Source organism: Pithys albifrons, chromosome 16, assembly GCF_047495875.1.
Source record: "Pithys albifrons albifrons isolate INPA30051 chromosome 16, PitAlb_v1, whole genome shotgun sequence".
Classification (NCBI taxonomy): Eukaryota; Metazoa; Chordata; class Aves; order Passeriformes; family Thamnophilidae; genus Pithys; species Pithys albifrons.
Window position 1 is genome coordinate 6,857,444 of NC_092473.1, and position 22,026 is coordinate 6,879,469.

At 43.7% G+C, this 22,026-nt stretch overlaps 2 protein-coding genes across 4 annotated transcripts in view; both read right to left on the reverse strand.

The window, feature by feature from the left end:
- The window catches only part of LOC139679616 (uncharacterized), an 80,938-nt gene extending 67,984 nt beyond the window's left edge, over positions 1-12,954 (reverse strand). Inside the window, exons 1-5 of the mRNA XM_071571526.1 lie at positions 12,874-12,954; positions 9,205-9,680; positions 7,752-7,759; positions 2,389-2,519; positions 1,632-1,702 (exon numbers count right to left, since the gene is read on the reverse strand). Of these exons, the coding sequence (XP_071427627.1) occupies positions 1,632-1,702; positions 2,389-2,519; positions 7,752-7,759; positions 9,205-9,680; positions 12,874-12,954 (767 nt within the window). The remainder of the gene's footprint in view (positions 1-1,631; positions 1,703-2,388; positions 2,520-7,751; positions 7,760-9,204; positions 9,681-12,873) is intronic.
- On the reverse strand, positions 12,560-21,587 carry LITAF (lipopolysaccharide induced TNF factor). Of its 3 annotated transcripts, none has more exons than XM_071571272.1 (4): positions 21,269-21,587; positions 14,773-14,946; positions 14,229-14,385; positions 12,560-13,908 (listed from the first exon to the last, which is right to left on the reverse strand). In XM_071571272.1, exons 2-4 carry the CDS (start codon positions 14,939-14,941, stop codon positions 13,800-13,802), a joined length of 435 nt encoding a protein of 144 aa, XP_071427373.1. In that variant the 5' UTR covers positions 14,942-14,946; positions 21,269-21,587; the 3' UTR covers positions 12,560-13,799. The 3 variants fall into 3 exon arrangements, with proteins under 3 accessions (XP_071427373.1, XP_071427374.1, XP_071427375.1); XM_071571273.1 differs by lacking the exon at positions 21,269-21,587 and adding an exon at positions 21,149-21,230; XM_071571274.1 differs by lacking the exon at positions 21,269-21,587 and adding an exon at positions 17,567-17,999.
- Positions 21,588-22,026: the final 439 nt, after the last annotated feature.

The window sequence follows — 22,026 nt, forward strand, 5'->3', positions numbered from 1 at the left end:
TGAATTGCAAAGTTACTGCATCATGTCTTTTCAGGTGCGATACAGAAAAAAACCTGCTTCCCAAGGAACTCATCTTTTCCTGCTATTCCAGGTCTTCATGCTTGGGCTCAGCCCCAGACTTATGCCCCTCTCTGCTGTCAGCACACTCCCTAACTGCTTCTGCTATTCCAGACTGAGCACGCAGCACTGTCTACATTTGCAAGAGATCACTTTTTAATACTGATTTTCACTTCTAATGTACTTTAATCATACATCTCCCCTCTAAATGGGGAATAACAAGCCATCCAAAGGAAGAATTCCGCAGTAGCCCAATGGTCAGCTCCCGTACAGGGAGACAGAGAGTTCATCTGCCCATGAACTGTGGAACTAAATGTTCATCTAATCAGCCTGCTCACAAAGTAAGAGAAACTTTTAATGCACCAACATCTGGATAAAGCCTTTCCAGAGGAAGAGACCAGGCACGCGGGATAAGGGTTTCTGAACTCCCAGGCAACTGTGGCTGCTTTTGCTGCTATCTGTGGAAATTACATGCATGTTCAGAGGACAAGCCAGACTACTGTATGCTCACAATGGGCTGAGGCAAATGCTAATAAGGTTTACTCGTCTGAATAATTATTTTCAATAGCCAAGCTTCGCTGAATGCTTTCTTTGCTACCTCTGTTTTCTGGTTTCTCTGCAAAGAACAAGGCTCAACTGCTCTCACAGCTATGAAAATCCTGCTCACAGAAGATGTGCCTGCACACTCATTTGAGCTCTGATACCACTGCCCATACCGACGAACACAAAGTTCTTCCTGATGAATATAAAAAGCAATCCATCTACTCCAGGCTTGCTCTCTGACCCTTTGAATTGAGTCAATTACCTCAGTTTTCAGTGTTGTTTAAAGGCTGAGAATCCAAGTGGCAGGACAAAGAGGAAGATTACAAGGCTGAATTTAATCAGACAACAGAACTGCTTTTCTTCTGACGACACAAGAAGCGTCAGCTCTCTGGGAAAATGCCAGACCTCCACAGTTTGAAGAGATCTTTTTGTATAGACATCTACACTGGAGACTATACCTTGGTAAGTCAATGGGAAACACCCTGCCATATGTTATGAAAGAGCTACTAAAGCCAAAAACAGGAAGAAAATTACATTAGATAAATAAATGCAGTTTAAATATCGGGGGGGGGGGGGGGGGGGGAAGCAAACGATGTTTTGCATTGTGAGAATCTTCTCAATGAAGAACTTCTGAAATTTGCTTCGGACTCAAGAGTCTGTACAAGTAACAACTACACCCCACAGAACTGTGATCCACCCACCTGCTGGCCAGCAGAGGCCTGGTAATTTGTGCCCATAATAATTTTAACTGTCTATTCTACCATTGCTTTCACATACAAAGGGATGAAAATTAGTTCTAAAAAAACCCTTTTTGGACCAAATACCTCTCATTTTATTGATAGTGTGCATATATTGATCCTTGTTTTAAAAAGCAAAACAAACAAACAAAAACAAAAAAACAATCAAGCAAAAAACAGCAAAAAACAAACCTAAATCTAAACATAGTATGGAACAGAGTGAACAATGCCAAGTTGCTCTAAGCCATAGAGCTTTCAAAAAACCCCCAAACTAGACCAGATTAGGTTTTCTACCTTAGACTGTCCATTTCCTTTAGAGACTCCTCTCTGGATGCAAAACTTTTCTTAATCTGTACGTCTTGCACCTAGGAGCAAAGATTAAAGGCAATATATTTCATTGTCAAAAGGACTTTGCAGACTTTATCACATTAGGATATCTACACAGACTGCCACAGACCACAAACAAAGGCTCGGTGTTTTAGCACAGCTGCAACAGCCACATCTTCAGGTAGTTCTTGAGGTAGTTCCCAGGAATTTGTTCACAAAGAAGTCTCATTAACTGTTAAACACATTTTATAAAGCACTATTATACCCCCTTCATTGTCAAGCCAGAAGTAATCAGCTACTCTGGACCAACCCAGCACATCGTACAGGTTTCTCAAGTTCTCTTTAAAACGCTTGCTGTTTGCAATCACTGCTACAGATATGAAAGTGCTTTGAAATAAAGCAGGTTCCTTTCAAGGGACTGGTTTCACTTCCAGTTCTGATCTCATGTGACAAAACAGTGAAATTGTCACACCACTTAGAAAACAAGTATTTGGTTACTCTGCCTTTTAAAACTAGCAAATATTTAATATGCTGTTGTGCCACATCAAAGCAATACTGCAATTCTGAAATCCAGAAATGAACTGACTTTTAATGACAAGAAAAACAAGTGTCTGAAATGTAAAATAATCCCAAAGAAATGTAAGGTTCCATGTGAGCTCCTCCCAATCACTCTGGTGATTTTGACAATACTTACTTCCAAAACCATCTGGCAATTCCCCAATACCTCAATGATCACGGTGCTCTCCAGAGAGATGCCAGTGCTGTTGGGAACATCTCCCTGCAGGAATGTGCTGCTGACTGCTGAATACCTGTAGCTGTATCTGGCTTTTTTTGGGAAGTACCATGCACTGTGTCCTAGGAAACAACAACAAAAAAGTAGCTTTTAAAAGTCTATTAGGCTTCCCCCTTCCCCTATTTCTTTTCTACCTTTTAATCTTCTGGCCTTTGAAATCAGCTAAGCAAAGGGCTGGATATTCAGAATGTTCCCTTCCCACTTGGACTTACAAGTGAGAGAACAGGGTTTCTGAAAGTATCCTGCACACTGGCCAGAGCTCCTGCACAGAAGGTGAAGAGCCTTCCCCTCTTCCTGTGCACAAAACCTCTCCATCTCCTTCGAGGCAGGAGTCCCCAAAGGCAGAGAAGGGATGCAATGCATTCATGTCCTGATGCTCTTTTGACACTTTCCAGAGAAGCAGCACCTTTGCACGGGCCAGATGAAACAGCTCTGCTGGTGCATTCCCAGTGCTCTCCATGCCCCGGACTGGGTTTAGCCCTGCACTGGTTTGGTCCCTTGCTCAGCTCAAATGTCTCGGAGCTTTCTCAGCTCACACAATGCCATCTTTAGGTGGGTGTGGGTCCGGTAAAGCTTAGTGGAACTTCTCTACCTCCATGAATTCTGACCCCTCAGACAAGAACATCATTCCCAGAACACAACATCCCTGCAGAAGGGAAGGAAATTTTCAAACCCCTCCTTCCTTATCACATGAAAGGCCTGAATAGAGGCTTCTTTTACTCACCTACACACTGCCCAGAACAGGAAGCTCCGTCACTTAAACTCTCTGAGGATCCTGCAGTGACAGGTAAGAGAACAGGAAAGCACTGAAAATGTGTGTCCAGCTCAGCACAGACCTGCTGCTTTGAAATGTCAATGAAATATAACTAATATAATTTTTATAATTCAATGGAACAAGGTAATAAACTAAATTAAATCAAGTATGGTCCTCAAAAGAAAGAAATAAACCAATGAGAGTTTTTCTACCAAGCACACAGAAACAAATCTTTGCTCTTGCCCCTTTCCACACATCTATACCTCAAGAGCACATACATAAAGGAATGACCTGACAGTGTATTTATTGAGGTAGGCATGGAAATGCAACAATACAGTGGCTATTAAGCAACTTTAAAAAAAAAAAAAGTTCTTAGTTCAAGAAAGAAATATGTATTTTATACACCACAGTTCTTCTTATTCATGGACTTTTAATTTTACTGCAGTTCAGGAAGATTTCTACATAGCTAAGACTTCTATTGCATATGGTCATTCAAGAAATCCTAAGCCTCATTTAGAACAGGAGCCAGCTTTACTGCCCAAGAAAAGCTTTTCCAGCAGCAGCAGCACAGAAAGGAACACAAACACCACAACTCGAGGGTGGCAGCTGGTTCAATGTTCTTTAACACTGGAGAGCTTGCTGTCCAACATGACTTTCATTCAGACTTCAGGAGGGCAGCACACACCACACAGATGGAATTGCTTCAGATTCACATTGGCCTTAACAGGGGAAATAGTTGGGGCTGCTCGTACAGAGCCTCCACTCCTTCCCTTCATTCTGTCACTCACCTGCACACTGAGCTAGAAATCATCATTCTGATGCTGAATGACCTTCAATAAGCCTGGCAGAATTACCTGCAGCAGTTACAGAAAGCATTGCTAGACAGTATAAAAGTCCATGAGGAGCTGGAAGGAAAAGTCTCTTTTTGCAGAGGAGTTTTTGAGGGTGAATGAAATTTGTAGGTACCCATTTCCTCTGATCACTGTGATCACTCTGCAGGCACGATGGGCACTCAAAAGGGACTGGCAGGACCAGCCAAATCCAAACGCACAGTCCTGCTGCACTGCAGCACCTGGCATTGTATGTGCCATAGGGAAAGAAAACGTCACCAGAGTAATAATCATGTATTCCATTATTTAATTAGTATTAAAGGCATTCAGCCCATACTCGTTATTAATGATAAATCTTATGAGTAGCTCCCACAAGCAATTCCATAGTAAGTACCATGACCCCAACCTCTGTGCTGTATGATATGAACGAGCCTCTCTGTGAAGTAGTAATTAACAGCCCTGTGCTGCTCAGCTTTGTCTCCCCCTGGAGACAGAACCTCAAAGAGCCTCTTTATTGTGGTTCTGTACTTCTGGGTGTTTTAAATATGCATGAAGGAAATGCTCTTGTCAAACTACACTTAAAAATCCACATTTATATTATTTATTCGAAACTTATTTTCCATTCTCTTAATCCCCTTTTTTAAATGTCAAAATTACTGGCAGGAGGAAAGAAGGGAATTCACTGGATTCAGAACAAAAACAAGGAAGTGTTTGATTCTTCAGCCCCTCCACTCCCCTCCTCAAGTGTACATATATTTTTATTTCCAAATTAAAATTTAAGTTTCTGGAGAGCAGAATTATGTTTTTGTTGAAAATATCTTACCCCACATTTATGTTTCCTCCCAACAAATGCTTCTTTTTACTTTGCAGAATGAATTCTCTGTATGGAACCTCAGATTCTATCTTTTGAAAGTATGAATAATGTTGTTTTCAAGCAAACTTGATCTAGTGCTACAGATACCTGGAAAAGGATAAACCCTTCGAGCACAGAGAGACCAGGTCATGTAACATGAGAATTATTTCCCGATTGTTAGTTTTGATAAATATATCTATCTATACACAAAATGTGTGCATTAACATTGCAAATGTATCACATATGGAGAGAATGAAACACACTTCTCAGTTTCCCTGGAGGAAAAAAATCATCCCTGGATCATCCTGGGTAGTGGGTGAGGGAAGAAAAGGGCAGCGTAGTTCTCCCTTTCTTTGAAATAGTGGGAAAGGGCAGCGTTAAGTTAATGATTTTAACAAAGAAACCAGCACAACTTAGTAAAGAACCTTAAAACAAATAGGGTAAGAAGGCTTGGAAAATTCAGCTGTTACGCAGCGCCAGGAGGCACCTGTGGATCCCGAATGCTGAGCTCAGAACTGCTGAATTGTGCCCATCGCACACCGATGGGTGGAAGGCTGAGCAGCCTCTACACCATCAGGCACTTGGTTATCTTTGTCAGGGCGCCCAAATTCAGAGTTTCTGCTCTTTGTTCTTTGTAAATTGTCTTCCTTCATTTATTTTGGTTCTGGAAACATCAAGCGCTTCTCTCTCTTCAGCTGACAAAAGCAAGAAAGGACCATACAACTGACAGTTCATGATTAGTCACACTTCTCAGAACCCTGATCACCTGCCAAACACCAAAGTGAGCACAACTTTAGAACATGATACCAACATACTATTTTCAGGTGAGACTAATGAGCTGACTGGCACCAATCCCACTGTTCTGCTGCTTTCCCCAGAACGCTGCAGGAAGATGCACTGTCCAAATGCCTCCTTTGCAGGTGCACAGCTCTGCCACCTGCCCAGTCCCACCCAGAGGGCTCAGTACAGCAAACTGCTACACTGCACTGAAAAATCAGGCAAAGCTGCTACAAGAATTACTACCAACATACAAGTTGTAACATAATTCACAACATCTCAGAAGTTTTGCTAGTGAGATGAGCAGAGGTATTCTGTAATGAGAGCAGAGGAAAAAGTTTCTTCTACTTACTCCCTGACGTTCCTGCCACAACAGCACAGATTAAAATGAGGGTGTGCAACCGCATGGCCACCGAAATCACCTCCTCCGGCCAGAAGTCAACAAAAACACATCAGTTCTCCTCTCAAAGGCACCTCTGAGCAAGGCAGTGAAAGAAAATTTCCTTCACAAAGCAGGATCTCAGTATTTCAACTCCCCTCTTCCAGCCAGAGGAGGGGCTCTGTCAGAGGGGAGGGGGCACATGTGCAGTGAGGGCGAGAGTTACAGACAATGATCCCATCTCCAACAGCATTGCAGCCCTTGGGCAAAAGGAGAGAGAAAGAAGTTGACATATCAGATATTCCACAAAACTGCAAGGAAGAGAAATTAAGTGCATGGCATCACAGCAGAGCAAATGCACAGAAAGATCCCACACAGCCAGTTTAAAATAAATAAATTAATTTCTAAAAATCAACCTAGCAATTGTTCCCTGATGATTAATAAATCAAAAAGTGTATAAGATGAAAGCCAAAACTTTGGAACTGAAATGAAGGAGGGTTTCCACTGGGAGAAAGCAAGTTCATGGGAGACAACTCATCCCTTCAACCAAAATCTCAAACTTAAAATGGATGAAATTGTGGGTAAATAATACACAGAACCACTAAACCTTCCAGTAGCAGTCAGGCTTGTACAACATACCAGACACAGGTGTTCCAGGGTGCAGTGACCTTGTGACAGACTTCCTAACCTGCTGCATCTCCAGTTCATTTCAAACCAGATTCACGAGTACAAATCATAAACAATCCCATGGTACTCCCCCCATGAACCTTGTGCTCTTACAGCCTCTTTCCTGAACTCCCTTTCTCCAAAAGGTAACATTTGCTCACAAAATGCTTACAATTATTAAAGGGAAAGCAACTTGTCATGTGTGCTTTGCAAACATCGATGACTAAAGATAGTGAGAGAGAGCAGTTCCAGCTTAAAGAGTTAAAATATTCCATGATGAAGGCTGGGCCTCTCTATCAAAATCTCTAATGCCAAAATCAGCGTCAGCTCAGCTCTGAAACGGAATTAAAAGAGAATCTTACAGGTTTCATACAGTGACTCAGATTTCCTACCATCAACCCAAAGCAGTAACTGATAAAGCTTTCTTCTGCCTTCATGGGGATTTTTCAGAATATTCTAATTTTGAAACTGCTTCAGAGATTTCATTGTGGAAATCCTGTGACTTGCTGAGTTTGCCTTTTCTGCTCTGCCGAGTTACTCAGTCTGGTACTCATTCTGGTTCTTCATCTAAGATTACAGCTCATCTGGGCACAGTGTGTGCTCTGTGTGCAGGCACTCAGCTCTTGGCCTACTATCAGCAATATAGAAGCAAGTAAGTTAATAACTGGCCTGAATACAAAACCCCGATGAATTTACCAGAAAGTTGCCATATTGTGGCAATTCTTTTCTTGGATCACTACTATTTCCCAGTCTCCACAGGACTCTGACTTTTAATTGTTTATATAGTAAGATTTTTCAACACATTTCACACAGCTATTGAGAGAAAACTTCATGAAATTTACACTGGAGTCAGTGGGAACATGGACATTGGAATTCGAGGGAATTTCCCCCTACCGTGACACTGCTAAGAACCACAACAGCCCAACAGCAACAAGTTACAAACAGTGTGTATCTACTGAGAATTTGTAGCACTACTCTCATATTACTGAATGTGACACTTTATAGTAAGTTTTCCACTTGTTTATGTCAACTCACCTATGGCACTGATGTCCAGACAACAGAGTATGGAAATAGGCGCTTAATTTGAAACACAAGCCCATCCCAAAAATTAAGCATGTGCTCAACTCTAAATGCTTTCTGGGAACTAGGTCATTTTCTGAGTCATTTCACCCCCTACTCATACACCAGAAGGCCTTTCAGAAACCTTTCTGCCTTTAAATAGCCCAACTTTCCTTAGAGCACCACAGACTTTCCTCGGAGTGGGCAGGTTTTCTCTTTTAAAAAAAATAGCTTATGTGCCATGAAAGAAAGGTTCTTGTTAAGATTAGCAAAGGAACTTTCTCAAAAGATTCCAGAGGCAGCAACAGTTTTTGTTTGTAAGCACTGGGCACTGATTTAGTTCAGTGCACCAGATGTAACTCGGGTCACTCCCTTTCCGAACACGGGATCAGCAGCCAGGCCTAACACCTTGTGCTACAGACTGAATATTGACACAGATGGTCATACAAAGTAACAGATAGGGTGAATTCCTCTGTAAAAATATCAATTACAGAATGTGTTGCATGTAAGCATATTGAGAGACTCACAGGTCTGCCCACCTTCAATCTCAGGCTTAGGCTGCGACCCTGAGGAATGTCACACACGGAAAGGGCAGCCTGGGGATTTGGGCTTTGGCTGGGGGAAAGAAAATAAAATGCAATGTCACCTGGTAACTGCATCTGATCTTCTATTTTGTTCAAATGGTCTTGATTTTTCAGTTACAGCTGTAAATGATACTTTCTGAAATAATCAAATTGACATTTTCATTTCAAGTTTTAGGTTTGCAGCTTCCCATTTCTGAGGGAAGAAACTGAATTAATTAAAAAAAAAGAAAAATATTCTAAGAGCACACTCAATAATTTATAAATCTGAACTTGATTGAATCTTGACAACTTCATGGACTCAAGAACAAAAGAAATTACAAGCAAAAATCCAGGATATATTTGCTGAAAATATTTCAGCTGTTTTTGGTCTAGCACAGATTTGGGGCCCTTTGTATTGAAATTTCTAAATTAGGAATTAAATGCCTGAATTGCAGTTGATTTTTAAAGGCCCACTGAAGCCAAACCTTTAAGGCAAAACAAGGCGTCAGTGTCCTGTTCTGTGCACTTGACCAACCTCCCTCACGTGGGGATTGGGAAGTGCAGGATCCAGCCACGATTTAAACAACATTTTTAAAGTATTTTTTCTACCTCCCCCAGAATGAGTTTTTACTAAAAAACCAAACACCATCCCCAAAAGAGGCAGACAAAGAACCTCCTGAAGAGAAATTCCCACCATGTTGCTGTCCTGGATAATCTTAAAATCGGGAAGAAAATACTGGCACATGTGCTACAAACACACTTTGGAGACACACAGGAGGCCCACCCTGGCTGTAAGTCTCAGAAGAGTATTTATCCATTTTAATGGATACTGTATGAGGTTTGGAAAATTAATTCATACAAATTACCGTGTGTCACACAGCAGGGTGAACCTGTGCGGGGACACCTGGAAACTGCCCAGCAGCGCTGCCAAGAAAACCTGACCTGTCTCGAACTGGAAAAGGCTGTTCTGCAAAGTCCCAACAAATAGTTTTAGGCTGATGTTGTTGTGACCCTGACGCTGAACTCGGCAGTGATGAGGCGGCTCAGGGGGCGGGAGGGCAGTGCCACAGGCAGCACAGGGAAGGGCCGGGATCGGGATCGCAGTCCCTGGAGGCTCCAGGAACACGCAGGGAAGGGCCGGGATCGAGATCGCCGTCCCTGGAGGCTCCAGGAACACGCAGGGAAGTGCCGGGATCGAGATCGCCGTCCCTGAAGGCTCCAGAAACGCCCTGTGGTGCTCAGGGACGGGGCTGAGTCCGGACCGAGCAGCCTCAGGGGAATGGTCGCACTCGATGGCCTCAGAGGTCTTTTCCAGCCTTAATGATACTATGAGTCTGTCATCCTACAGTGAAAAAAAAATCTTCAGCAGTACTTTGTGAACAACAAAAGCGTTTTACGAAGCGTTTTTACATGTATTTTACTGTTGTAGAACTAGTCGCCAAGGCAGCCAAGGAGAAGGCGCTTCACGGGCCGCGCGGAGCAAGAGATGGAAATTGCTTTGCCTTTTTCTTTCCCCCTAAAGCTTTAGTGATCCCCCTGCAGTCACATTCTAATGCACCACGGCTTTAGAGCAGTGTCTGCCACACCCCCCGTTAGTGCAACACTCCTCTGGGGGTCGCTGAGGATGCTTTTCTGGGGGATTTGTTACAAGCATCAAGCAGCCAACCACAACAGGACTTAAAAACCCGCCCACTCATCCTTATTCTCGACATGGGTACAAGTACTTTGAGCACTCACAGACCGCACAGCCACCTGTGCAGACAGACACTGGATTTTCGGACTGTTAGACAAAAATTGAACACAGTCAATTGTGACAGGAATAAGCCCTTCCTTTGAAACCAGTAGGTTTCACAAGTACCTTTTGGTGTGCTGGTTAGAAAAAGTAATAAAATATTCATCAGCAAATTTATTTCTACACTGGATTCACACCCAGCATATCATACACGAGGGTTTCATCTTATAAAATACATTACAAGTCATCTTAGATTGTATAAAATACAGTTCACCTGAACTCAGAACACTTCACACCTTTGTCACGTCTTAGTTTTCACTCCTACGATGCCAGTACTCACCTCTTCCAGCTCACTTACAAAGAATGGGCGTGAGGAGACAAATCACAATTAATTTCTTCAGAAGAGAACTTGTGGCTAGACTGCCCAGAAGTATTTTCACAAACACTGCAATAAATAGCAGCTTCTGGAAACCACAGTGAACTTGCTAACAACTCCTTGTTGTTAAGGTTATCAACTGCTTTTTACTTGTTAAATCAGCTTTTATTTTGGATGACAAATCAAATTTTATTTGCTTTGGCTCAAGCCTCATCAGAATCTGAACACTGTGCAAGGTGCTGTCTATTAAAAATAGATAATGGAAATCACACTGTCAAAGTGTAACAGAAAGCAATGTCATCCTGAAAACTAATGAAGGTGGGGTAGAGAAAGGCTTCACCTGAATTTGTCATGCAAAGCTGGAGGGTTTCACACAGCCTATGCCCCTTTCTAACTTATTTGTGAAAATAGGATGAGCCCATAAAGTCAGCAAGTCACTTTTGTATCTACCAACAGAAGAAAAACTATTTGTTCACTACCTGCTTACTACCAAAGTAATCATAAAGTTGCTTAATAAAATAAAATACCAATGCATTAAAACAAAATTGTTTGAGGTATTAACCTCACCTTCCTGTATTTTCTGCACTTTAAAAAAAAAAGGGAAGAAGAAAAAAAAAAAGAAAAAGGTGTTTCAGACACTGAGAAACCCCCAGGGTATTCTTAACATGATTAACAGGGATTCCTTCCAATTGAATATAGTGATACTTGATACCTTGGTTACTGGTATGTGAATGTGCAGCCATATTTATGTGTGTTTGTTTAGTTACAGTGCAGGTGAAAGTTTTACCCACAAGTGTTTTAACTGAAACACTCTTCAGCATGCCTGAGCTGCAGGAAAATAACACATTTTTGATGTGGCTCCGTGGGTGACACTTGGTCTGCAGGGCACAGAATGCCATTCATCAGAGACCTGGCCCAGGAGACACTCCGAGAAACTTCTCCCTGCAATAACATTTCAGCCATCCATCTGTTTGGAAACATTCCAAATGTTATCATTTTCCAATTACAACCACTAGATAGGAAAGACAAAGTTTTTATTTCAAAAAGAGTCAGTTTTAAAAACAAACAGTAATTTCAACATAATCAAACACAAAGTGCTTTTACACAAAGCAAGTTATATCCTGCATTTGTTTTTCTAAGATAAGTTTAACAAAGCAAGTTACTTTGGCGCATTCTGTGGATAATTCCATAAACAAGAGAAGAAACAGAGGCTTTGTGTTTAAGGAAATTTAAGTATAGAAGGGGCAGCAGAACGTTCTGCAGAATGCTGAACTAGGCTGAAGAGCTGCCAACATTGTATATTCTATTCTCAATCCATACAAGGAACATAAAGAGAAGAAATGGACTGTGCACATAAATCAAACCAAAGAAAACACTTTTGTTTTGGTCAGTGCTCTATATTCTGGTGTGACCACTTCAGATCTTCCAACCATCACCATGGAGAGAAAAGGCGAGCTAAGAAAGCTGGAATACTTAACTCACCAATTGAACATACGGGAGGCTTATCCAGACCAGACTGATGGACGGGGTACTAAAGAACTAAAAAGCCTCCCCACCATGCAAGCAAACACAAGTTCGGACCCACTGCAATCTCCACTGCTTCCTCCTGCCCTGTTGTGATGATAAAATGACAGGCAGCACGTTTTCTATGACACCCACTGGGGTTGTGCTGTTTTCCAGTAACACACTTATGTCTTGTTTATGTCACCAGAAAGAAAATCCAGAGCAGCATAACCCAGGCCCTTCAAGAAGAGGGAGAGCCCTACAGTGGGGCAGCAGCAGACAGAGCACATGCTGGTACTGCAACATCAAAGCACAAAGCTACAGGACTGCCAGCTTTTCAGCTCCTTCATTCCCTTGACAGTTCATAGCTACTAATGTAAATTCTTATGGTATGGGGAGACCAGAAACCTTCTGCAAACACACAAGGAAGCTCTCAAACCACTTGCAGACTGACTCAAAAGCAGCAGCAGTTTACCAAAACTAATTAACATGAGGCCCAGAGGTCGTATGTGATCTACGGAATTACTGGATTTCAAACATGAAGTGTTGAAAGACTCCTGAAAAACTAACTTAGGCAAAGTATTTACAGAAGGCACATTTGGCAAGAACACTAAATGTAGTAATTTTTATTTGTATTTATTTTAGCTTTTTACTTTCACAGAGGTTAACACAGTGTTACCATCACAGCCTTGTCTAAACACCTGTCTGCCTTTTCTAGACAGGTGTCATTCAAATGCATCAAGGTGCTGTTTGATTGAGTCTGCTTCTTATGACACAGACATTACTTCAACTTTCAGAGCGTCATTCCCTAATTTTTTGTGATCATCATCTTAAATAAGCACATCTAGTTTAAGTTTCTGAAAACAGAACTTAATCTTTGATTTCAGAGTACAAGTCTACATAATCATCAGACAAACTCCTTACCTTCTTGATAAAGAAACGGTAATTAACAAGCAGATCAACAATCAAAAGCCCGGGTCTTTTATCAATGTTTTTCAGTGGCATTCAAGCCTAAAGATAAGGCTGAGGTTTCTTTATGATCTATCAGCTGACTTACGTAAATGTACAAGGAAGTTTTCCAGTGCTATAACCAAGGCTCTCTGGGAGGGAGAAAACACTTCACAGACTTGCCATCACCAGTAAAAAATCCTCAAGCCAACAAAAAGCACCGAACAAATACCTATTAAAAATTCCTGCATAAACATCTTTATTTATTGTAGATTAGAGACTTGAAACTGGCAAGACAACTCAGGTATTAGATTCAATCACCACTGATGCACAATAACCTGAGCTGTTCCTTTTGGTAAAGCAAACTCCAAGGAGTAAGCCTTTAGGTTTGGTTCTCTTCCAAGCTTTAAAGTGAATTCTAGTGCTCATGAAAAGATGCCAACAAATAATTTCTTTTGTCAAAGAGGGGCACCTGTCTCTGAGGCAACTCCCGGTCTGTGCTGTTGCCACAGGACTGACACCAAGCACGAGCTTAAACAGCTCTCTACAGGCACCCTCCTCTGGGTCTGTGCTCAGACTGCAGCAGGCACAATGTGCAACATGACTGACATAAGGGTAACTGCAGAACATCACCAACCTGTTTTGCATAAAGCAAAAAGGGAAACATTCCACTGCTCTCAGGTGCTGCTGGACAGAGCGGCCCACACAGACTAGGCAGACCTTTTACAGACCTAAGTGAAAAATCCCTCAGGCAAATTTGTATTTCAAACAACCTGGCAATAAACATTACTTTTTATTGGTTTCCAGTGACAAGATGCACAGAAACGAGAAGTCTCCATGAAGCTTCAGAGAGGGCTCGTAGAGGTGCTAACCAGCTTCATGAGTCAATCTTTAAACCCTGCCTAGAAACGTTTGTAAGAACCAAGAAGGGTATTGCAGTTCGGACAGGTGTGATCCACGTCCTTTAGGGCATCAATGCAGAAGGGAAATAAGCAGCAGCCCCATATACACCTGCAAAGGAGAGGAGAAAAACACTGGTTTACCACTAGTTATATACACAAGAAGGTAAAATATATTTGCTGTGAAATCCATCAGTAAATCTGGTGCCATGAAGCTCTAGGAAGAACACCTGTGGCTCTGGAGTCCATTACTTTAGTGGTCCAGAGCTGCTGTAAGGTCCTACAGGACACAAATGCAGATGTAGCTCTTTAAACCACAAAGATTCAGGCCCCAGACCAAAAGAGAAAGCAAAGCTGAGAGCTCTGTTACTCTTTAGAGCTATACAAGGCCAGGCAAGAAGTAAAAAAAAGGGCAATTTGTCATTGACCTACCCCAGCAGGCAGAGGCCACCACAGGACAGCCAAGTCAGAGCTCCTGCCTCGTAGGAGAGACGTGTCACGATCATTTGGTTACAGGAAGGGCAGCACATCTGAATGGGGCGGTCATAAAACACCACTGGCTGCTGCACATACACCGTCTGAACTGTAACTGAGCAGAGAAATGAGCTGTTAATCACGGAGTAAATAAGGAAAAAAGAATAGTAATTAACTTTCTCTGAGCTAGAACCAGCTATAAGTGTGAAATATGAGGGGCTCAGAGCAACAAAACACAAAATGACAAAGAGGAATCAGTATGGCATTTCCTAATGCAGAAATATTCTGTCTTAAGGCTGCACTAAAAACTGCAGAAAACCACATTATGTTACTGACATTAGTGCACACTGAAGGATTCAGGAGAATCGATTCACATTATTTTCTTCAAATGTATTTTTTGGAAGATGGTGAACACCTGTGAACCAGACATTTCAACAGCACCTGTTACACAGCAACTAGACACGTCCTTAGCATGAGGTACAGAAGAGTTTTTGAGGCTTACCAGGGTTATTCGCTGGTGCTGGTGGTTCCATGTATGGGGGAGGGTTCATTCCCTTCCCATCTGGCTTCTGTCCAGGGCCAGGCACAGGATAGGGGTAAGGGGAGTTGCCTCCTACAGTTTCCTCGTAAGAAGGTGGTGGTGCAGATGGGTTGCCACTTGGGGCAGACATGGTGTCTACAACATAACAGAGAGAAAATTGTAACAAAATACATTATTTATTAAGGCCAAGTGACAAATAATTAGGCTCAAGTCAGAAGCAAGAAGATAACTAGATTAAAATGGCCTTTTACCAGCATAAAATTTATCGACTGATACTTGTTTCCGATAGTATTAAATGTTTATCTTGATTTCATTGTTATTGTTTCCTATTTCCCACTTCCTTTACACAGAGCAGTTCTTGCACTATTTCCCAATACCAGTTCTTCCTTTCCAGGTTAAAAATGCTACAGCAGGGAGGTGGGGCATCTTTATTAGCACACTATTTGGCAGTGTCCTAATACTCCGAGAACAGTCTTTCTGATCTCTCTTGTTCACCTGAAAAATCAAAGAGTATGGCCACGTGGTAGTTGTACACCAACATGAGCCTGGTTTGTAGTGAAACTCAAATATTTAAAAAACAGGATCTATCTCTGCTGTGATTTGAAATAAAAAACATTTACATTGAAGGAAAAAGAAGCACAAACAATTGAGTATGTCCAACCCAACGCTTCTATGACTCTCAAATATATCTAAAGCTTGCCATTTCTGCTTCTTTGCCAAGTTTCAATGAGTTTGCAATGCAACTTTCCTCCTCCAATTGTAATTTCATTCCACAGTATATGAATGCTGACCACTGCTTTTTCCCAGCGTGGGAAGAAACAATTGTGGTTTCCATGCAGACTTCCTCTCCTTCTCCTCACCTACCCACTTCTATATTCTGCCCACCATTTTCTGGGTGGAACATCAACACTGACTTAGTCATCTCCCTTTTCCTCTTCCTCCTAAGAGCCATCAGACAGATGTCCCAGAGCCACACTCCACTCTGCTGTTGCACATACAATTGCTCTGTATTCATGCAAATCTTTTCACTCAGTACTATCTGGGAAGGGCAACCTGTGTGGCATGGCACAAAGCACCCCTCCAGTTCATTCCTTCCTGCAGAGTTTATTGCTCTCCATACAGAACAAAGTTGGCCTTAAAGGGAGGGGAAAGGCTGGTAAAAGCTACAGCATTCACAAACCATTCTATTGAAATGAAAGCAGGGTAGTTACTTCTGCCGGCCAGAGAAACCAGGAAGACAAAATTCTGCTTTCTTCTGAATCTTCTTCCCACCAGGAGGGCAGTGAGCAGTGTTGTGGTTTTTACCAGCCGGATGGGGTTAAACCACAACATAAGGCAAGGACAAGAAGATAAAACAAGCCTGTATCTGGCTATCCAAGTGATGAACAAGGTGGCAGTAGAACCAAGAAAGCATACTTTTTATGAGTATAACAAGGGATAATTTTCTTGGGAACTTTTACTGAACGGTGCATTTGCTGGATGAAAAGACACAAGATATATGTAAATTTGGTTATTCATGGTTGAGTACAAGAGAGCAGAACTCAAGCAGGGACATACTGGCTTCTGCCCAGGATGCAGACAGTGCTGGCACCTCCTGTTGGGAGCACAGCAGAGGGGCTGGCAGGAGAACCGGGCCGGAGGAAGAGGCTGTCACACAGCACAGCGTGTGAGGGGCTTCGGCTGAGCAAGGAGCCAACACGACTGAGAACAGAACCAGAAGGTGCCCATGGCTGCCAGGAGCACAGGAGACAAGCCACTGTCTCCCTGCCACTGCCATCCAGCCCTAAGAGCTGGCAGCTTGTCTCAGAAACTCTTGCCAGCATCTCTCCTCCCTCTGCTCTATTCTGGCAACACACACAAGGCCAAAGAGCAGATTAGCTGGAAGGAAACAGAAACTACAACTAGAGAGTTTTTACTAGAGGCAAACTAAAGGAATGGTAAACAAGCCAGATAATAATGCTGAATTTCCCCATCAAGACCATAGTTGGTACTAAATAATTCCGTAACAAGAACAGAAGTAGGAAAAACTTTGGAATGAAGAGGTGTAACAGAATACAAAGTGCAAGAGCCTTGAACAACCTCACCTAAGTAGGTCCTAAGCAGGTGGCTGATCCAAATGACCCTTGTCCAATCTAAATTACTCCATAATAACCCAGAAAACAGTAGTTAGTTTATTCTTCTATAAAAGGATTATAAAGGTCCAGTTCTCATTTTATCCAGGCACTGAAGACTAAATACTAAGTTATGACAAAACTGATGCAAAAGGTACCAGTCATGATGGAAACAAAACAAATTAATTTGCTTTAATGAATTCTTCACTGAGGACAATCCCCCAGAAAACTGCCAATTGCTCAACTGCCTGCAGTGCTGCCAGCTTGGTTCAGGTCACAGAAGCACTAATTCATCTCAAGCCCAGACTGGCAGCAGCAATAGGAACCGTGTGACTATTCAGTACTCCCTCAGCCCCAAGTACTGTTGTACACTAGTGCAATGTGCATTCTGGATCAGTATCTTGACACCAGAAGGAAGCTGGGGTTTATTAATGCACCTGAATTTTTTTGCCTTACTTCATATAAATGTATCTGAGAATTTCTGACCATTTCAAGACAAGCTTGATTTTCTTGCATCTTTGTGAGCTCCTCTAGAAACTCCCGTCTATCACGGCTCCAAACTTTGTAGGAAGTTTTAGCCTTCACTCATAACCCTTGCCAGTCTGACAATGTCCATGCTGCCTCCTCACCACTCTTGTCTGTACCTGTTCATGTGGACACTGCTGCCCTCCAGGATCAGCCTTCTTTTCCTTTCCTCATTCCACCTGGGAATAATCAACAGGACCACACCAGCTGAGTATAGAGCTCAGTTATGCAGCCAATCACCCTCAGTACCTCTGTAGCCTGTGAGCCAATTCCTCTGCTGAGTCAGTAGCCAGTACTTATCCTCCTTATCAGACTTACCACCTGTCCACATACCAGAAAGAAAAAGTAATCTAAAATTCTTGGTGGTTCCTGCTCTGGTAAGCTATTTATTCAGCCTCTCCTCATTCACCATTCAAAAATCTCTCCCTTAGACCTTCAACTACAAGAACAAGGCTCTGTGGACAAACATCTCCAGACTGCAAACCTCAAAAAAAAAAAAAAAGGCAAGCGCTATTTCTAAGCAACAAAACTAAATCTATTTGCAATCCATGTTGGCTCTTCCCCAACCAAGCTCATTCCCATACACATTTCCATGGTCATTCTTCAAAGTTTTCAAAACAGGCTCCAGGGAGCACCTCTTTTTCTGACTATGTCTCTCAAGTCAAAAAGCCCTTTCAATACCTGAAAGACACCTACAGAGAACTTTGCAGGTATACAAAAGAAAACATGCAAAGGAAAATAATTTCAGGGTTAAGTATCTCACTAGGGCTGGAGTCACTCCATCCAGTGCACAAGGTTCCCAACAATGACAGAAGCCCTTCTGCCTTCCCAGAGCATGGAAAAGTCTCTGGATACTGGTGATTGCCCTCCTTACACGACAGAGCTTTCATCAGGATTTCAGTGAAGTCTACAATCATTTCTATAAAGAACTTGTCACAGCTTTGTTCACTCTTTCAGGTTACACAGGGCTAATCTGCTGCACTGGAGGCACAGTGATACATCAGCAAACACCAATGTTTATACATTCCAGTAGTCCAACAGTCTTCCCAGTAGACTAATCAGAAAAGTGAAAAGGTTTGTCAGAAAGGCAACTGTGTACCCAGCCAAGCATGGGTTCTGCAGTAGCCACGTAACCAGGACAAACACAGCAGCGGGTGCAGAAGGGCCAGACGTGGCTGTGGGTGCCGGGTGTACACAGGGACAGTCATTTGGGAATCCTGGGAACAGGCACTGCTCCTTCCCCATTCTGATGCTCACACTGCAGCTCTGGCAGACTGACAAGGGAACAAGACAGCAGTCAAAGATGTCTAAGTTTTTGTGACAATTTTTGTGTCATCAAGTGTTCCACAGCTATACTTTTCAAACCCACTGACCTTCTGTTTTCTTTAGAGAAGTTTTCCCCTTGTGACCAAACCACAGAACTGAATCAGGATCTACTGCCCACAGTCACAGTGTGCTGGCTTTGGCTGGGGGTGCACAAGAAGCTGGGAAGGGACACTGCTGCAACAGCTGACCCCAACTGACCCCAACAGGGATACTCCAGACCATAGAGAATCACACTCCACAATAAAACTAGGAAGATGGCTGGGAGGGAAATGCTGCTTAGGGACTGTCTGGGCATCAGCTGGTTGGCTGGTGGTGAGCAATTGTTCTCATTTGCATCACTTGCTGGGTTTTATTTCTCTCTGTTATTTTCCTTTTCATTACAACTTCTTAATTATTATTTTTATTATTATTTTATTTAAACTATGAAACAGTTCTTATCTCAACCCATGAGGTTTCTCACTTCTACCCTTCCAGTTCTCTTCAACCTGTGCCACTGAGGGTGCAGTGACGAAGCAGTTGCTGGTGCTCAGTTGCCACATGGGGTTAAAACCACAACACAGCAACTTCTGCTGTGCAGACACTGCATGACCAAAGACCATCATCAGCTCTGCTTCACTGAAGAGCGAGTTCTAAGAAATCAACACCCTTTCACAGAATTCAAAATGATCAAGATCACAACTTCCAGCATGAACAGTTCTAGTCTTGATATTTAAGAGTCAACACTTTTAAATTATGCTGCATGTTCATTTCTTACCACTGATTGGGTTTGAACAACTATTTCTATTTAAAAATGACCACTATGCTTTTTCTGCACTTTGATTTCCCCCTCCCCTTTCCTGAAGATAGATGCAAACAGGTCTCAGGTCTTTGCAGCACTTTTTGGCATCCCTGGCATGGCAACCACCTCTTTTATGTCTGCCTTTTCTTCTTTTAAAGTTTCAAATCTGTAGCACATCTAACATTTACAGAGCACTACAGTAAATGATATAAAACTAAATTGTGTGTGAATCTTTTTAAGTTATCTATCAAAACAAAAATTCCTAATGAAGATCCAAGATGACATCAGGACTACAAAAAAAATCTCATCAAAATACTGAGTATTGTGGAGGTAGCCACAACTTCAGCTTTTTAACTTCATTTTTCTAATGTCCATTCTGCTTTAAATGTCAGCTTAGAAGAGATATTTGAACTATCAGTTCATACAGCCAGTGCAAATCTCACAGTCTGGGTCACTACTTGGATACTGGGCTGGGGAAAAGGGAAACAGAAAGTAATAACCCACCTCTCTCCCTGGTATGCAAAAAACCAACTAACCAACACCCCACCCAGTAAAGAGCTGCTTACAAATACAGCTTTCCTAACCCAAACAAATCTGTTGCTGGGTTTCCCATAATCTCTTGCTAAAATCTGACACGATTTAATCCTTAAATTAAACAATTCCTCTTCACTGGAAATCCCAAGTTGCCCTCCAACACCAGGGGCTCCCTGCACAGAAGAATTTAAGACAGCTACCGATCACCATCTGGAATGAAACACAGGTTGAAGCCAAACTTTTTAACAATCCAGCAGGATATACAGGTTTATGGGAGCAGTTGGGACTTTGGCAGCTTAAAGCAGCAAGCCCAAACGCAGCACTCACTTGGGCCACCCCCTTGGTTCTCTGAACTCCGGACAACCACCTCCTATGGTACCAATCTGCTGAGAAACACTATCTTAAAGTTGCTTAAATTTCTCAGGTGCTTGTGGGAAAGTAAAATTCAGTAATCATTACCAAAACAGACTTTGACATATTATTATTATTTTAGTAAGACAACCAAGGGCACTGACGTCACATTCAATTTTTTATCAGTAACGTATAAATAGCACCGCGCGCTGCGTAGTCTCCTGCAGAAGTTTTGTGTGTTTTGCCAAGGAATGGGAATTTTACCAAGTCTCGGAACAATCCCGCGGGTGTCCCCAGCCCGGGTGGGGCCGGACCCCCGTCGCGGAGCCCCCCCGACTGAGCCGCTCCCGAGCGCGTTCCCTGCGGGACTGGACATTCCGGGCACTCGGGGAAGCGAAACTGCGGCCCCGGCCCCGCGGCCAGGAGCGACCGCCCGCGGCCCCGCTGCGGCGTGAGGACCAGCCGGGGCCCGGACCACGACAGGGACCGGGGCCACGACCGGGTCTCCGTTGCGCCCGCAGAGCCCCAGCCTGCCCGCGGTGCCCCGGGGGTGCTGCGGGGCGGGACCGGCCCGCCGAGCCCGGGCTGTCCCCTCGGCCGGGCCGGAGGGCCGGGACCGGCCCAGGGAGGGCAGCGCTCGGCCCGGAGCGGACCCCGCGGAGCTCTCCCCGTCCTGCCGAGCCGTGCCCCGCCGTGCCCGCACAGCCCTTACCGCTCCGAGCCGTGCCCCGCCGTGCCCGCACAGCCCGTACCGCTCCGAGCCGTGCCCCGCCGTGCCCGCACAGCCCGTACCGCTCCGAGCCGTGCCCCGCCGTGCCCGCACAGCCCTTACCGCTCCGAGCCGTGCCCGCCACTCCACTCGCAGCTCACAGCAGCGCTGTTCTTGGCCCGGCCGGGCTCACCCACGCTTCCTCCTGCGCTTCCCCCCCGCTCCTGCCCCGGACGCTCCGGGAGCGGCAGGGAAAGGGAAGTTGTGTGCGAGCGCTGACGCTGCCGGCGCGCTCCGCCGTGCCGGGAACACCGCGGCTCCTGCCAAGAACTCGCTCACAGGTTGGCAAAGCAGGACCTTCCCTGTCCCGCCGGGCTCGCGGGATGGGACACTGAGGAAAGCCCTCCCCTAGTCGTACAATGCCCCTTGGGTTGCCAAGTCAGTTTTTTCAGACGACATGCGAGAACACAAAATGATCAACAAAGCCTTCAGCAGACTCAGTGATTTTAGCTGGCAGTTAACGATAAGCAATTAAGTTGGATTCGATCTTTGGAAAACACAGAGTATGTCACTGCTTGCGTTATCCAGCTCCAAGATGACATAAAAATGAATTACTGGCCAGATCCCTGAAAGTGACTCAGCAGGGATTGCTTCACATGCTGTAATTTGGGTCAATCTACTGCAAATCGAAGGGAGTCGACCACCCCCGAGGGATTTGCGTTCATCCTTTTGGCTGAAAGCACCTAAAATCTATAAAGGTCCTGTTTTTGTGTTTAAATCCTTTCTTGGACCTCGCCCTACGTAACACCCATAAAGCTTCAGTTCAGATCCATCCTGGAGCAAGGAGTCAGGTTATTACAGGATAAAACGGACTCTTACCC

What these genes read in the sequence shown, in the direction of transcription:
- LITAF (XM_071571272.1), bottom strand. Translation starts at nt 14,941, where the DNA reads ATGTCTGCCCCAAGTGGCAACCCATCTGCACCACCACCTTCTTACGAG. An exon ending in AGCACCAGCGAATAACCCTG is followed by an intron (nt 14,386 to 14,772) that starts GTAAGCCTCAAA and finishes TTCTCTGCTCAG; the next exon opens with TTACAGTTCAGACGGTGTAT. An exon ending in GGTGGCCTCTGCCTGCTGGG is followed by an intron (nt 13,909 to 14,228) that starts GTAGGTCAATGA and finishes TCTCCTTTGCAG; the next exon opens with GTGTATATGGGGCTGCTGCT.